Source organism: Aethina tumida, chromosome 7 (genome assembly GCF_024364675.1).
Source record: "Aethina tumida isolate Nest 87 chromosome 7, icAetTumi1.1, whole genome shotgun sequence".
In the NCBI taxonomy this organism is placed as follows: domain Eukaryota; kingdom Metazoa; phylum Arthropoda; class Insecta; order Coleoptera; family Nitidulidae; genus Aethina; species Aethina tumida.
Window position 1 is genome coordinate 15,250,992 of NC_065441.1, and position 17,909 is coordinate 15,268,900.

General features: G+C 28.3%; 2 protein-coding genes and 1 long non-coding RNA gene across 7 annotated transcripts in view; 2 read left to right on the top strand and 1 right to left on the bottom strand.

Moving 5' to 3' along the window:
* The first annotated feature begins 161 nt into the window (after positions 1 to 161).
* On the top strand, positions 162 to 6,318 carry LOC109602770 (protein croquemort). 5 transcript variants are annotated; one of them, XM_020019206.2, is made up of 8 exons: positions 162 to 324; positions 3,045 to 3,172; positions 4,424 to 4,735; positions 4,829 to 5,038; positions 5,097 to 5,308; positions 5,365 to 5,529; positions 5,587 to 5,784; positions 5,839 to 6,318. In XM_020019206.2, the coding sequence occupies exons 2-8, from the start codon at positions 3,050 to 3,052 to the stop codon at positions 6,083 to 6,085; spliced, it is 1,467 nt and encodes a 488-aa protein (XP_019874765.2). In that variant the 5' UTR covers positions 162 to 324; positions 3,045 to 3,049; the 3' UTR covers positions 6,086 to 6,318. The 5 variants fall into 5 exon arrangements, with proteins under 5 accessions (XP_019874765.2, XP_049825734.1, XP_019874767.2 ...); XM_049969777.1 differs by lacking the exon at positions 162 to 324 and adding an exon at positions 739 to 781; XM_020019208.2 differs by lacking the exon at positions 162 to 324 and adding an exon at positions 786 to 869.
* Positions 6,319 to 7,348: 1,030 nt separating this feature from the next.
* LOC109602769 (GAS2-like protein pickled eggs) overlaps positions 7,349 to 17,909 on the top strand; it is a 30,368-nt gene continuing 19,807 nt past the window's right edge. Inside the window, exon 1 of the mRNA XM_020019205.2 lies at positions 7,349 to 7,867. Coding sequence (XP_019874764.2) covers positions 7,523 to 7,867 — 345 coding nt within the window. The 5' untranslated portion in view covers positions 7,349 to 7,522. The remainder of the gene's footprint in view (positions 7,868 to 17,909) is intronic.
* Positions 10,866 to 14,316, bottom strand: LOC126266203 (uncharacterized). Its single transcript, XR_007548668.1, has 2 exons — positions 13,882 to 14,316; positions 10,866 to 11,493 (listed from the first exon to the last, which is right to left on the bottom strand). It is a non-coding gene; the product is annotated as an uncharacterized LOC126266203 (long non-coding RNA).

Here is a 17,909-nt window from a genome sequence, read left to right on the forward strand (position 1 = left end):
GCTCTCATTCTTTAATATGGTACAAGTTTTCACAATTTTAAATTTAATCTACACATTAAATATCTACAGTTTTTTATGATATTAAAAAAAGTTGTTTTATTTGCTTAGTCCAATTGGATTATTTAAATGCCGTTCATTCATGTGCATTTCGTGCAGAGATGCGTGCGTCACTTTTTCTACCAATTTGAAAATTATATCCAGTGGAAAATCAGATGTTTGTGACAGTTCTTCGGAAATAAATAACAACAAGCCAATAATACACATAAGTTAACAGTGCCGTTGTTGTAACATTATACGTAAACAAGAAAACGTACATAAAATATGGTATGAAATTTATTTTATTTATTTAACCAATAAATTTACTAACAAAACTGATTGCGAATATTTATTGCATTCAATCATTTAATTAAATAATAATCAATGGTTTCGCGCAAAATTCAAAGCAGTGGAACAATCGTAAGTAGGAAATGATGTCGGAATAATGAGGAGAAAAGCACTTTCTTTTAGTCGCACATAGGATTGTGTAGCTAGTACCGTTGTTTATATCACATTTCCATTGCGGGTTTTCGGTGAGTGTGGCACTAACATGCATCTGTACAATTATCTTGGTTTAATGACAATATAATAAATCAAAATTTCGCATCTGGTAAATATTTTACAAGGACGCCAAAACTGGTTTTTAATTACACAACAAATAGTTATCTAACAATTTTAGTTTAATGTTTCAACCTGTTGTGTTTCATCCGAATTAACATGGGCATAAAGAAAAAGTATGAGTTAGGTGTGTGGTTTTGTAAATGTGCAATTGTTTTATATAAGTATGTGACTTCCTTGAATATTCACAGTTGCTGACACAGATAAAACAGCGGGTAATGAGTAAAGTTTGTTAAAAAAGTTTTATATGCACAGTGAGGCGAGTTTGTCAATATTATATCTTAGCAACTGTTGTTTAATACTTTTTCATTAACATTGAACACTGATGTAGATAAAAGAAAACATTCCACGTTGATAAATTGATGAGTAATGTTGTTGATTTTATAATTTATGCTAAACGTGTGAGTAATCCATAAAAGGAAATTATCTTTTGGTGTCCTTTACACTGTTATGTTTTTAAATTGATTAGTTAATTTTATTCTCTTTACATTATTATTTATAAATTATTTTAGTTAATTTCCATAGTATTATAAATTCTTCATATTTTTTATGAATTACTTCAAAACCATTAACAATGATGTTGTAAATAGAAATATTAAACTTTTCATTACATTTAATTCATTACAAATAATAAATCATAAAAGTTGTCATAAAATTAAAATTAGCACTAGCACAGGTATTTAATAAACAAATCAGCACATGTGTTAAATAAAATAGCTGATGAATCGATTTTCATGGATAATCGTATTCGTATTGCACAAAATACATTAGTACAATTCTCATTAGTGTTGTTCATTTGAGTTGACTTGTTAATTATCACAAACTATTCTTTTCGTATCAGTCGATGAGTAAGTAACGAGTTGCGTTTATATATTCGGTCAAAGTGCATGAATGAATAATATATTTATGGGTTTTAGTTGGTTTTTTATTTATAATTAATGGACAATTTGTTGAATTAAATTTAGCAGTCCAGTCAGTCTCATATTCAGTGTATCATGAGTCAGTCTTCATCTACTGAAGATTATGTAGAGTGTTTAGTTTAGAGTCATAATAATTATTATATTGTTATTTAATTAAGTTTTTACGTAAGTAAATTAATTATTATTTAATATTATTATCATTAATAGTAATATTGTAATTTATATTGATTGAATCTTTTGTTGCTCCTGTATTACTTTTAAATTTATCTTTGTATTTTGAAAACCATTTTTTTGAATTATAAAGCATGAAAATACGTATTTGTGGACAAAATATCATGTTTTTTTGAATAAAATTAAATCCTACAGAGTAATTTTTTTATACGTAGAAATTGAAGAATCATATTAGTATAATAAAAAAATGATTCATTTTCATCATCTTATTATCCTTAGGAATTTATTTTTTTAATCAAGAAGAGTAGGGGATAAGTATATTTTTCAAAGGTTCGTTTTAGAATTAATGAATCATGTGAGGAAAGGTAACACCATGAATTTACATAAAAGATATGATAAATATATTGAATTGGACGATGGATTGATGGATCAAATATAATTTGAGTATAAGTTTTAGTAAAAGTATAGTATTATTATATTATGCACTATACTATTTCGGTATTGTTAAAAAATAAAATTTGTATTATTTTTGACAGTTTATTCCATAGCCTGTTTGATTAAAAAAATAAATTCATAAGAATTTGATTTTTAATTTTTTCACAGAATTATAAATATCCATAATTTTTTATGAAATTTTCCCATACCCATTTCAAGGGGTGCCAGTGATGTATACATTTTGAGTATAAGTACAAATTTTCACGCTTTACAATTGAAAAAATGTTTGTCAAAATTGGATGAAAAATACAAATTTTATGGGGGCGTAAATTATTAAATAAATTATAAGTACTTATTTTATATCAATCAATTACAATTTGATTGCGTTATTGCCAAGTTTCAGCCTATGATATCTTAGAATTATCAATAGGACAATATTTATTGTGTACATTAATAAATAATCTGTAATAAGAATTGTGTCAAACACATTTAACAAAAACATTAACGCACTATTGAAAATTCGGAAACTTCCGCACTATATTCAAACCACATTTAAATACAATGTGTCATATCATTTATCTACGGTTCAAAATTCCAATCGGATCACAGTCTCAATTAAACTGCGTCGATAGACTCAAATAAAAAAGTGTTCCCGTAAGAAACAAAAACAAGAAAATGCGAAATTCCGACACAGTGGTCCACCACCACATAATCGGAACTGATCCGAACGAAAGTGCGTTATCTATTTTGTTTTTACATGGTGGTTGTGCCGAGTTATTGAATTTATTTATAGTGCTGCGTTTAGATAATTGTAAACCGTGCATGGTCTCGATTCAGTAGCTTTCGGTTTGTTGTTTGTTGCAGACATAATGGGTTGTTGCGGCCGACGATGTCAGAAGTGGTCGACGTTTTCGACGGCGGCCGTTCTCCTCGTACTTGGCCTGGTGTTAAGCATCTGGTGGACGATGCTGTTTCAGAATGTTGTCAATAAGGTAACAATTCAAATCTTTGATCTTTCATGACGTTTATAGTTCAAGATAAACGCAATTGACAGTTTGAATAGTTTTATTGAGGATTTACAACAAAATATGGAAATAAGGTTGTAAATAATTTGCTATTACAATAATAATAATTTATTAACTATTTATATATGTAAAATAATTTGCTGTCTATTAACCTGGTTTTGTTTGTACAGGTTTAAATAGTTTGTATTACTTTATTTTTAATTTTTTTTATTTGATTTTTCACTTATTTAATGCGTTGACGTATTTTTCTATTTTTATTATAATTTATGAATGTGTCACCAGAAAATTATTTTAAAAAATCTGGTTGTTAATGATAATGACAGTAATTTACCATAATTTTATGCTATTAAATATAATTGTGTATAAGCTGGACTGTTTTTATTTTTTAATATTTTGGTTTCTTTAAAATTTGTTTGACTTATTTTGTGTTTCACAATATATTATAATATTTTAATATTCACAATAATATTATAATATTTTATTGTTTATTTTTAATTCTATTAAATAAAGATAAAGTATTGCATTTTTAAATTAATCTGTTGCTGATTTATTAATGTATCACATTTATCCATTTTTCAAGATATAGTATGCAATCTCAATATTCAAAAGTTATCTTAACAAACACTTGTCTCGTACTATAAAGAAACTAGACTATAAAAATGGGAAATATCATCCAAAGATCGGCTTTAAGTACTTAAAATTAATCAGATAATTTGTACTATATATGCACATGAACACTTAAAACATGATTATCTGTTTATACAGTTGCATAAAATAATTAGTCATGTAAATTATCTCAAACATTCTTTAAAGGGAAAATAGGAAACAATATTAATTAATCTTTTACTAATTTAATAATATACAACCTTTCACGTTCAATATTAGAAAAATACACATTGTTAATCAGCTGTAAATTTAAATATTTTAAAATATTTTTATTTTGATATTTAGACCCTTCTATTTGGTAATTTTTTAATCGTTGGATGTATTTTTTGTGTAATCAGTTTGACTTCAAAAGGTGTTTTGTTTTATATTTAACAGCAATATTACATAATAAACTTGCAGTTTATAAACGAACAAACGATAACATCATCACTTCCGTCTCTTTTAGACCTATTTTGATGTTACACATTCATAATCTCTTTTCTATTAAAAAATACAAAGTCCATTTTATTGTTAGATTTATCATGGGTAATCATATATTTATATATTTTCTAGCAATTGTCCCTGGGCAGCAAAGATACAAAGGGCTACAAGATGTGGAAAGAAACTCCAATACCCATGTACATAGAATTTTACCTATGGAACTGGACAAACGTGGATGAATTTAAAGACAATCAGTGGCCTACAAAACCAAAATTTGAAGAGCTCGGCCCATACACTTATTCGGAACATCACATCAGAGAACAGGTTGTATTCAACGACAACAACACAATCACGTACAAAACTAAGAAGATCTACAAATTCTTGCCAGAGAAATCCAACGGAAAACTTACCGATAAAATCACCACTATAAACGTTATTTTGGCTGTGAGTACGTTTTTTTATTTATGGCATGTAGTAGTTAGAGCAACAGTTTAATGAATTGTTGGTGTTAATATGGTTAAAACAAATAATTTTTAGAGTGTGGCAGATTTGGTACGTAGCAAGAACATAATAGTCCGTGATGGCATCGAATTTTTCATTTTGGAGAAGCACGAACAGTTTATTATTACGAAAACGGCACAGGAGTTCCTGTTCGACGGTTACGACGATCCTTTTATTAATTTAGCAAAGAAACTGCACATCAAGGGTATGGACATTCCATACGATAAATTTGGATGGTTCTACAATGTAATTAATTATTTAGCATTTAAAGTCACTAAGTTGTATAATCTTTGTGTTCTTACAGAGGAATGGTAGTGCAGATTATGATGGTGTATTGAATATGTATAATGGAGCAGACAGTATATCAAAGTTAGGGAGACTCGCTATGTGGAATTATGAACCGAGGGTCGATGATTATCCCGGTGAATGCGGCAAAATTCAAGGAACCAGCGGTGAACTTTGGTATCCACCACACGAAGATGACGTACTCGAAGTTTTCGCTCCCGATATTTGCAGGTATTACATTACTTCAGAGTTTTAAATAGGTTTTACATTAATTTTTATACTCTCAGTACGTTAAAACTGCGAAAGAATAATACCATAATGCATAATGGTATTAAAGGCTACAGATATGTGGCAGGAGAAGAAGTTTTCGGTAACGATCTTCCAGAGAATAAGTGTTACATTCCAGATGGGACGACGTTCAGAAGTGGTGTAAGAACTGTTCAGAAATGCAAGTACGTAAAAGTATAATTATACATAGTTTAGACACTCTTACAAATGATCTATTTTAGGTTTAACGCCCCAGCATATGTTTCCTACCCCCATTTCTACTTGGCTGATCCTTGGTACAGAGAACAGATCGATGGCATGGAACCAAATTCCGCAGAACACGTGTTCTACTTATCTTTGGAACCAAGCACTGGTTTACCTTTGAACGTTCACGCCGCCCTTCAAGTGAACATTCGCATTAGGAACTGCACTGGGATTAAGTATGTTTATTGATATTTTTATTATAAAGGTTCGACAGTACTTATTTGTTGTAGATATCTTGAAAATGTAAAAGAAACGTACTTCCCTATGTTGTGGTTCAAACAAACCGCCGAATTAACGGAGGATTTATCGTCTTTGGCCAAACTGATGTTGGTGATGCCGAACGTAGGAACGTACACCGGATACGGATTCATCGGTCTAGGAACGTTGTTATTAACTCTGGGTGTGGTTATAACATTTCGTAGGGGTTGGAAAGATTCATCCGACGATGAACGTCTTCTCAACCAACAGAGCTTGTGAGGATCATTCCCGTTTCCTGGCCTGGAGTACATAATATATTTGCCATTTTGATCTTGTCATTGTACTTGTTTGTATAGTATTGTTATCGAGTCCTAGTATGGTTTTTCAATAATTATATGATGCTGTGATAATAGGATTTGTCCATTTTTGTAATAAGTCTCGTGTGTTTCCATTTGTAAATAATGTGGATTGTAGTTTATGAAATTTTAATACAATAAATATTTAGTAATATACCCACTGTTTTATTTCCCCGTATAAATAATCAATGCAAAGAATAGAAAATGTTTTGTAACAACATTTAATCCATTAAGTCCATGACAGACATTACAGATAGATTACAGATCCCTGTAATTAAAATAAATAAATAATACACTTTTTGAATAGATGTCGCTTTCTGCATTATAATTGTTAATAACAATTAACAGCCCATTAGCTGAAATTCATTAATAAAAATACCGATGATACATTAGCCAATGTTGTTTTGATTTAAAATCCCACAAATGTGGGCTACAAAGACGAATAGTGGGCGTTATTCAGTAGAATATTCATGCACAGGTGTTAATGTATGAAAATTGTATAATATAAAATTATGATTATTTGTGCGACTTCCAGGAATTCTAGTTTGCAAAGGTTTAAATTATTGTTCCACGCGCGTTTGAATCACAAACGAACCGATTATGTAAATATATTTATTGTCTTTATTGATTGTCGTATTTTACAATTGTTATGTAATCTTTGTGTACTAAATAAATAATGTTACTGAAAAAATTAATCCAATTTTAAAAATACACCTTTGACTTTATTATTTCATGTTAATTATGTAATAATATAATAAAACAATAATAGCAATTTAAAAAGGAAAATAAAGTTTTGAAATAATTGTTGATCTGATTGATATTATTTATTAATCAATAAAATAATCCAGAAAAGGTTATTGGGGTTAATATGCTAATAATCCTACAATCCAATGCAGACAAATCCGTTAGACGGTTTCGTATGCGTACATACTAATAAGGCATAGATACAAATAATTTGACTAATTAAAAAATAGAGATAAAGATCGCAATTATGTTTTTAGTGTTGGGGCAAGGATTTTCTGACTTTCCCTTTTCTCATTTTCTTTTCTAATAAACGGTTTTTAATTTTATTATCTTAGAGTTATTAAATTGTCGTTAAAAGGGATATTCTTAAAAATTTTGTAAAGGTTTACTTTGAATACAACGATTAAAATCAGTGAGTCAAGGTTAAATTGTTGTTGGCAGAAATTGTTTATATTCAATGTAGTATAAAAAAACTTTAAAAATAGCATTTAACTAATATTACATTGTTTTATTTTTTTTTTAATGGAACGTATCATTAAAATTTCCCAAAGTGGCTGGTGGATGATGTTGCGTGATGCCAACCTCCGGGCCATAGTCAGAAAAAATCCCCCGATCGATGCGTCTCCCCATCTCGCCATTCCGTTTCGTCTCCCTCATTCTCCCCCATTCGGAATCATCTGTCGCCGTTCGCATCGATAGCGAAAGCGTCTCCGTCGCCGGAACAGCTGAGCGCATCGCGTCGCTACAGTCGGTCGTTGTCTGCGCTGTCGTACGTTCTTCCACATATCTTCGCCCGCCTGTGCCGGCATGTAAACAACGATCGAAACTGAATTTTCGTTTTGAATTTACTCGATCTTATCAATTAAACTCTTCGTTGATTTGTGCGTGGATTCGGTTTCGTGCGGGTATATTGTTATGTGGTAGTTTTGCGTTTGGGATTTACAGGAGGAAGAAAACGAAAGTGAGTTTTTTTTTTATTTTCATTATATGATTCGATCATAATTAATTGGTTGATTTTATTCTGTCTACAACTAACAACAAAATTGCATTTTCATTAACAAATTATGGTTTTACAAAAAAATAAGTTTATTAAAATATTAACCTAAAATGTCAATTTGACATATGAAAAAGCTCACTCATAATTTTGTTAATGATCTTTTATACGAATCGGAAAAAAAATGCTTTAACTAAATATATGTTTTTAATAAACTAATCTTGAGTTAATAAAAAACTAATTATTACTTTAATGTACAAATTTTAATAACCAAAATAAAAACAGTGGAACACATCTTGAATAATACTTTTATTTGTCAAAAAATTTCAATATTCAAACTAAGTAATTTCTTATTTACTTTATTTACCATATTTTAATTTATTAGTTTATTCCTTAGCTACAAATATATTAACATTAAACATTCACTAAGAAACAATTGTTTCTATTGTTTCTTTATTCGACGTTGTATGTAGAAAATATAAATATTTTTGAGTTATTGGATTTTAGTAGAAAATGCAATTGGTAAAGAAGTTTTGTTCTTTATTGGACGTTGAAGTCTGATTTAATATAAATAATATAAATAGCTATTCGTCAACATCGCTTTAATATTATGAATATTTTAGGAATAAATAAATAAAAAGTTTTGTTTTTTTGTTGTTGTTTGTTTTTGAACATTGAAGTCTAATTTATTTTAAATAAAATAAATGACAATGATAAAATCAGTTTAAAATTGTAAATTAAAAATACAAAAGTACCTTAAAACTTATTTTACCATTTATTATTATATTATTGATTTATTAATTAAAATTATTAACTAAATAAATGAGTTGAACTCGGTATTTTGTAAACTTTTAACAAATACTTATAATACATAGATGTTTTAAAGAGATTTTGTTAAACTCCTATTTACTTATATTTGTATATTAGGCTTCAATATCCAATAAGAAAATCCAGATCTCTTTTTATAATATCAAAAATTCAGAAAAAATGGACTAAAAATAGAATAAGAAAACAAGTTTTGAGTTATTTAAATTAAAATTTGAAAAAATGGATTTTACTAAAAATATAATAGGACAGTAAGTTTTGTTCTTTATTGCATATTTGTCAACATGCTTTATAATAAAAATATATAAATTATGAACATTTTAGGAATAGTTGAAATAACATTTCAGAAAATCAATGAATTTAATTGGGAGTTATATTAAGAAAACAAGTTTTGCTTTAATCTCTTTAATGAACATTGAAGTCTGATTCAAATACATAAAATGAATGACATGTTTATCATGATCGATTTAAATTTGTAAATTAAAGATACAAAAATTCCTTATTCTAAATTTTACCACATTTTGATTGTCTTGTTGGTTTATTGATTAAATAAAGTTATTAACTAAATAAATTAATATAAGTATTGGTACTAATACTTGTATATTAGGCTTCAATATTCAATAAGAATATCCACGTAATATTTTGTCTTAGGATATGTATTTAAATTAAATAATTTCTTATTTTATTTATTTATATTAAATAAGATATTAATTTAACCGATAATTTCAAATAATATTTCATCAAAAAATATATTGAATCGTAAATACACTATGTATAAATTGTAAAAAAAACAATTTAATTGAAGCAAAATTTCGAGAAAGGAAAATTGATTTTTCTAAAAATTATGATAAGAACGCTTTGTTCTTTATTGAACGTTGAAATCACATTTATTTGTCAACATAATTTTAAAAATCATATAAATTATGAACATTTTAGAATTAATTGAAACATAGTTTCAGTTCAACATTTAATTTTACTGGAAGGAACATTAAAAACATTATTGTACATTGAAGTCTGATTTAAAAAAATAAAATTAATGACTATCAAAATTGGTTAATCTTTAAATTAAAATTACAAAATTACTTTTTTACTTAAAATTATTAATTAAATATAAAAAAATGATTTGAAGTATGAATTTAAGTATTTTTACCAAATGTTTCTTATTTGTATATATTTAAATCAATTTTATTAAGTTACTTGTGTATCAGGTTTTAATAGCCAATCCAAGTAAAATTTTATTGATAAATTTAAATAATTTTGTAAAAAAAATAAGAAATTCAGCGGAACACAATATTTGAAATTGAAATATTCAAAATAAAAACTTTCAATAATTGTTATTGTTTCTAATTTTTGTCTTCAATTTTGAAATTAATATGTAATTGTATATAATAAATGAGGAAGAAACTTGGTAATTATACAATTTTGGATAAAAATAGAGAATGTAGTAATTTTTATCGAAATAGTGTAATAAATAATGAAAATACGTGTGTTGTTTGAATTATCACGCTAATTAATATGTTCTTAAAACTTCTAGAGCAGAAAAAAATATAACGAACCAACCAATTTCTTTCTTTCTTCCAAACAAAAACCGTACGTATTTACTCATTGTCGCAAAAGCATAATCTTATCTACGATCGAGACAATAAATAATAATATAAAAAAGAGAAATAGTTGACAATCTTGTGTGATCTTAAACTTATGCATAAGTTTGGTCACGGTGATGGATTCAGTTTCCACCATTCCGCTTTTAATTGCCATTTCGAGAGTGAAATTGAATATTTTCTTTAAAAAATGCACGAATTACAGGTAAACTCGTAATTTCGTGCGTTGCCCAATCGGGCAATTATCGAACGAAACGAAAGTAAATCGATTAAACACAATCGGATATTATCTGTGCGTGGAGGAATTTCGAAAAAATGATTCAGTCATTAGATAAAAATTAATGCCAAAAAATAACTGCTGTAACTATTTATCAACAAACAAATATTTAACTTTGATTGTTGTCTATCTGTAGCTCAACGTTGGGTTGTGTTTTTTAATATTATTTATAATTTTAATATACTTACTGTGTCGCCTTTTTGAATTCGGTGGTTGTGGGATTTAATTTCGGGGGTACGTATAAATGAAACACGTCGATTTTTCGACATCAAGACTGATATAATCTAAACACACAAAAATCGAAAATGCGTGCACGCAAGTGGTGCGGTCCACGGGTGGCTGGACGTCGCGACGCCGCCCGACACGTAGGTGATGCTGTCGGCTCGTCGTGTCAGGTTGGTTTAATGATGTTAGCTATGTCTGGCGGCCGCCTCGACGCCGTCCCGTTGCCGTAAGCCGCCTCGCCCGGCATCTGTCGCAAAGGTCGTACAGGTGGTGATTTTTATTATGAGCACAGATACCGGGGAGGTGGCCGGTGTATTATGGGGCTCGAACGGTCCGGCGACACGGAATTGTGGCGGTGGTGCTGGCGGAGCGTTCGGCCCGTCACATTTGTAATCTTCTGGATTACAGACCTTTGTATTCCTTACTTGCGACCTAATTAACTAATTGTAAGTTTTTTTTTGTGACGGACAACAATGCTAATAACAGTCATTATTTTCATTAACATCGGGTTACAGATTTAATTAGTGGATAATATGTTTTGAAAGAGGACACATAAATATAAGAAGGTTTTTAGAGTTGCAGAGCTCTCTTTCACTTCGCATTCCGTACGATCTTGTTCCTGGTAATTTTTGGTTTTTTTGATGAGGGGGTGATATTATGCTAAACTGAAACAGAACGGCAATCATTCAATTATCTGGTTGCTTGTTTAGATTGTTTGCGTGTTTGCACGTGTAATCACTGTTCAATATTTAACACTTGTGGGAGTAACGGTAGGTGGTCAGTGTTTGTTGGATCACATAATCTCAATTTAAAAACACTTTGTCATCTTTGTTTTCTATTAACAATTAAATTTGCCCAACAACATTGTTTGTTGAATTATAAATTTAACATTGTAAGGGAACTCGTGTTAATCGGCGGAGTAAAAAAGCTGATGAGGAAAGCAACAAACCGTGATGGGTCTCGAACCATCGGAGTGTAAATCAGACCGAACACAAGAGCCACCGAAGCCCCACTAAATTCTGAATTCGTGCCCTCGTTCGACCCGTGGTGTTTTTTCATCTCAAGTTCATCAGGTTCAAAAATGCACCTCCTGTTCGGGTCGGACGGGTCAGAGTATTACTCTACTTCTGTTGGTCCCGAGTATGGTTCAATCGGTCGGTTTGTGGAGGGAAATGTATTTGTTTTTTGGGGTAATTTTTGTGAAGAATTATTTACTTTATATAAATTGTGTACGACTTATTTAATTAGATTTTATTGTCTTATTAAGGATTACAAATTAATGGATAACAAATAATAATATATAAATTTAAACAATAGATAAAGATATAAACAACAGAATAGGGAAAGCTCGATTATAGTGTACTTTGATCGTAACGTGCTGTCAAAAATTGGAACTTCATATTTTATTACTTTTGATAATAATGTAACAATTTACATTATTTTATTATGAAACAAAAAAGCTTTAAAATAGAATTTCTATTTAATTATCGTAATATTACGAATTATAGGGGGTATCTATACAGGGTGTTACTATTATAAATTAACCAAATCAAATTTAAATTTTTATTTATTTAATAACTTTATATAAATCAGTCTTTTTAAGCATAATTTTATAATTTAGCTTTTAAAATTCTTATAAATTGTTTAACTCTTGAAATATCTTAATATTTATCGTCTTTTTAACAAAAAGAGGTCCCTTTTACTAAATAAATAAATATATATATTCTACTTAGTCAAAATAGTACATTATTATAATATTTTTTTTAATTTACAAATATATAAGGAGCTTCCTTTCTAACAATTAATGATGTTTGTCATTCTGGTTTGTTAAAAAAAAAACAGCGATTTTATTTTTAAAAAGTCGAATTGTTGGAACTTTTTCGATAATTTACAATTTTGAAGTGCAATATATACAAATATCTTGATAAATGACACTCAGAGAGATTTATTGATACTTTTTTTCGACCAAAATATTGAACAAATAATATTTCTAGTTAAAAACCTCCCTTCCACCAAATTATACTGAAAAATGACTGATTTATTTAAAATTTTTTAAATAAAATCTTAAATTTGACCCCTCATATTTCGGTTATTATTTATTAACTTTTGAAGAAGGCAATGTTGGTTAAATATTAATAATTTCATTTAATTTTACTTAGTTGAGCTTTCCGGATGAGGAAGACTTCTTTTACCCTTTAAAATTTAACTAGTTGATTTAAGTCTATCCAAAATGACATAATATACAGGGTGTTCCATTAAGAAAAATATATACTCTCTGTATGTGGTGACACATTATTAAATTTTTTAATATGCATTTTACAAATTTTATGTAAAACTTTTTTGTCTTTCTCATAAGTATTTTTTATTGAGTACATTTTAACCGTAACTATATTACAGCGAGTACATTATAAGCGAGTTTTACTTTTTTATTTCATCTTTTTACTTTTATCGAGATGAATATTAACAATGCGAAATAAGATGTTGCCTCTATATATTTTTATTTATGACCATGTATGTATTTAAATCCTTTTTATTTTTATGCCCATTTATTTTTAATTAATATTTAATTATTTAAATCCAAATTATTCGTTTTCATTAGATTTTGAATTATATTTTAATGTATATTTTATTAAATAATTATAATTCATGGAAACAACAATTTAATCTCTTTTATTCATTGTAACTAATAAAAATGATTTATATACATAAATATTTACACAATTTTAAATTATAAAAATACAGATTTCACCATTTTAGATTATAATTAATTTTAGTGCAGATAATACTAATGACCAAATTTAACACTGATCTACTTACATACATTTTTTATACTAAATGTATGGAATTAATTAAAAATGTACCTTGTTCTCTATTAATAACAAAAATTCTGAATAAAAAACCGACAATTAGTGATGAAAGTGATAAAGTGTGATAAGTCTTTGTTCAACTGTCCCAATACAATAAACAATTCCACGTGTAAACACCAACAAAAACAACGCATACAACAGAGAAAAACACCAAAAACACGAACATAAAAAACATAAAACACCGACCTGATCATTACCTCGATGGATCGCACACGCGAAACCGCATCTCGCGTCTCGCATCTCCTGTCCCCTGTGTCGGGAGACATGCCGCGGTGGCCGCCGCTCCCGCGGCGCCCCAGGCCTTCGCCCCGTTGTGTCCTCCGGTGCGGGCGGCGTTTCGTCGGCTTGCTGTCGGGTCGAGGTGCAACGGGAACCTGGACCCGGTCCCTGGGATGCAACGGGATGCAGCCGGGACGCAAGCGCCGTGGCGGGGGTGCGTCCGGGACATCGATCCGACGTGCGGGATGCAGCTTGTGCGGGGGCGGCTCTCGACCCCTGGATCCGGGATTACTGGGTCAACCAGGTCGCTGTTCGGTGTTTTTTTTCGTTTTGATTCGGTTATGCAAACGTGTGCTTCCATATACGTTTATAAATAAACATAAAAATATTAACTAGTTGCGCTAGTTAATTGATTAATTATGTATCTGTACTATAAAAATTAATAAGTGTTCTAGAAACTTTGGTGTTTTTTTTTTATTGTAACTAAACTTTTCCTGATTACATATTTTTTTGTTGTTTTTATACTAATTGACGTCTGAGCAGGAACATTTTCCATGGTCACTTAAATGAAACGTCATTTTTTGACCCAACATAAAAATAATTGTTTCCTCATAACTTCAAACCTAAAAATATGTGGTAATTTGAGCAAAATGGCTTATTTAATTTTTATTGTATAATTCTGCAATATAATTTAATTTATAACGTTTAAAACGTTAAAAATCTAAGCAATTCTCATATAAAGAATATTTTTTGTGTAAATATCAATTGGAATATTTATAATTAGGGTTGTTTAAAAGGATAACCAAATATATTTCTATTAATCTAGATACAAATTTACTTATTTTATATTCTATATTTTGATAAAAGATCTATGATACTTCATAATAATTAGTCTTTTTTATTCAGTTATAAAAAAATAATTAACTTGATCCAGTAAAACTGATACTTATAGCATAAAAGTTAATATTAGACATGATACATACTTGTTTCAACACCATAAAATTACAATATTTATTATTAATTATAATAATAATATAATAATTTTGAATATTTATTAAAATTAAGATTTCAAATAATCAATATTTTTATTTTTTATTTTTTATATTTGACTTGTCTTACCGTTTTTTGTCAATTTTTTAAATGAAGTAAAGTTAATTACTTTAATTTGGGTGTTTAGGAAGGTAAATTTATAGATATTAGAATCAAAGAGTCATGTATCACTGTCATAAATTTTAGGTAATTAAACAGATTTAATCCGATTTGTTCCAATCTTTAACAGGTGTTACTTAAATTATAATTAAAAATAAACAAATTAATTAATACCAGTTAATGTCATGTTAATACTAGATGGATGAATATGGGCTCAAAATGGTCAACCACAATGTCTTAAATTAATTAATAAATTTAATTAAAAAATATTTTTCTCAGTTTTTTTTGTAATTTTCAATACATGAAAAAATATATGGGAAAATAAAGATGAAATAATAAAGAAAATACAACTTCTTTCACACACAATTATTTATGGACATCAAACTTCCGATGTTATGAAATAGTATAATGATTTAAAACTTTCACCTTTATCATTAATTTGAAGAAAATCAAAGTAAATATAATTTTATTTTTATACAGAAAAACTAACCTAAGTATCCAGTTTTTAGCCGATTTGTTCCAATCTTCAATTAATGAAAATAAAATTAATTAAAAATAAATAAATTAAATAATACCAATTAATGGCACGTTAATAGATGAATGTATATTGGCTCAAAATGGTCTCCACAATGTCTCCTATTAATTTAATTAAAAAATATTGTTCATACTTTTTCTGTGACTTTCAATACTTGAAAGAATATTTTGGAAAGATACAAACAAATAATAAGGAAAATACAACTTTTACATACAATTATTCATGGTCATCAAACTTCCAATGTTACGAAATAGTATGATTTAAAATATTGACTTTTATTGATTAATTTGGGAAACAAAATAAATATAATTTTTATAGTTGATACAGAAAAACTAACTTAAATATTAAGGGCTCAATATTTAGGCACACTTTTACTTGGTATATAATATATAGGATGTGACTGAATAACTTATTCTTTAGAAATTTATGGAGATCCTGAAAAGGTATCAATTTGAAATTTTTATAGTAATTTTAACATGATTTGTACTACTTTTCCAATTTGTTGTAAACAAAATTTAATTTCGCTAATATGACATCAACTTTGTTATTTTCAATGGAACAACCTGTATATTTTTGATTTTTTAAATTCTACATATAATTGTAAATAAAATGACTTTGCAATGATCTATATCTAAACCCAACAGTTATTAATTTTTTCCAAAAATTTTGACAGATTTTGATTAAAATGTCTGTAAAGCCGTTAATTTTGCTCCTGGAAAGTTCATATTAGGCATACCAAAGACCATTTTATAAGAAATCATTATTCGTATTCCCAAATTTTATACAGGGTGTTCGTTATTTACATTTAATTTTGTGCATCTTGAAACAGGGAACACCATGTATGTTTTAGCATGATTAAATATAATGGTAAAAAACCTATCGATTTGAGTAAGTACATAAAATGAATTTTAAAAAATATTTTATCAAAATTGTAATGTGTTGTCAAATACACTTTGTATATTTTTGAATATATAAATTCTACATATAATTGCAAATAAAATGGCTGTACCCAAATGCTTTTGGGTTATTAATTTTTTATAGATTGATGGACTAAATAAAATGTCTGTAAAGGCATCAATTTTGATGCTTAGAAGTTCATTTTTAGCATATTCATCCTATAAAGAGGCATTATTATTTCTCAGAAATCTTTATCTCACTATACCTAAAACGAATATTAACAGAGATTTTATGTAAAAATAACACTGACTTTCCTATTTGGAATGATTATTATTTAATTGATTAATATTTAATTTAAAAAATTAAAAATATAAAATAAAAAATGTTCAATAATATAAGACAAATTTCATCCATATCACATTACACATCAGTAGTGGTCAATTCAGGAAATCAGGAATCAGTTTATTTAAATAAAATCGTAACTTAATAATTTCTCCTTAATTAATTTTTAATTTCCTATATTTTCTCTGAAAATGTCTGCCACATAAACTAACTTTGTCGGTTATATTTATTTACAATAATTAGCAACCTTAGTTAATCCCTAACATACATCAGTTATGGGGGAGCCTTTTTTATTGTTATAGGAAAAAAATGAAAATTTGCTTTGTCCTTTGTTCTTTATTTATTTGACCAAGGAAATTAGGTACCTACCTTTTATCAAAGATGCATAATAACCAATAAATAGTCACAACAATTGGTCTTTTTTGAACTAACTACGTCTGAGCAAAAACATCTTTCATGGTCACTTAAATCAAACGTCATTTTTGGCACAACAAAAAAAATCATTGTTTCCTCTTAAATCCAAACCCAAATATGGTACCATTTTTTTACGTTCTCTCGAAACCATCAACATGCACCCAAACATTACATATTTTTTTGGATCGGACGTCGAACAGACAGAGATTTGCGAAATTCGTTGCGAAATTTCGTCGACCAGACCAAAAATAAACCTAAAAAAAAATTGGTTAAGAATTAAGAGCACAGGCGTAATTATGCTCAAACACAAGAACGATACGAAATAATTACAGTCGAGTCCTTGATCGTATCGGAATTTCGTTATTCCATATCGGGCAATCGTTTTTTTATAATAACAGTACACAAGTTTTAATAATTCACGAGCGCTGAATCCGAAACAACAATTTAAAAAAAAAACAACAAGAATTTAATCAAGAAAAGTGCTACTTCTGCATTCGTTAGAAAAACAGCATCAATTACACCATTATTTATTTGTAATAATTAATATTGATGAAGTAATGTTAGTGATAATTACATTTAATGATCTTGTACAGGTTTAATATGATTTATTCTTCTTGCTTTTTTACGTCTCGCATCGAAAGTCGAATTTTTTTCCAGT

Excerpts from the sequence above, each read along its gene's own strand:
- LOC109602770 (XM_049969776.1), top strand. The coding sequence starts at position 2,856 with ATGCGAAATTCCGACACAGTGGTCCACCACCACATAATCGGAACTGAT. Across the intron at positions 2,914-3,044 it reads CGGAACTGATCCGAACGAAA|ACATAATGGGTTGTTGCGGC; the intron begins GTGCGTTATCTA and ends TGTTTGTTGCAG. Across the intron at positions 3,173-4,423 it reads TTCAGAATGTTGTCAATAAG|CAATTGTCCCTGGGCAGCAA; the intron begins GTAACAATTCAA and ends TATATTTTCTAG.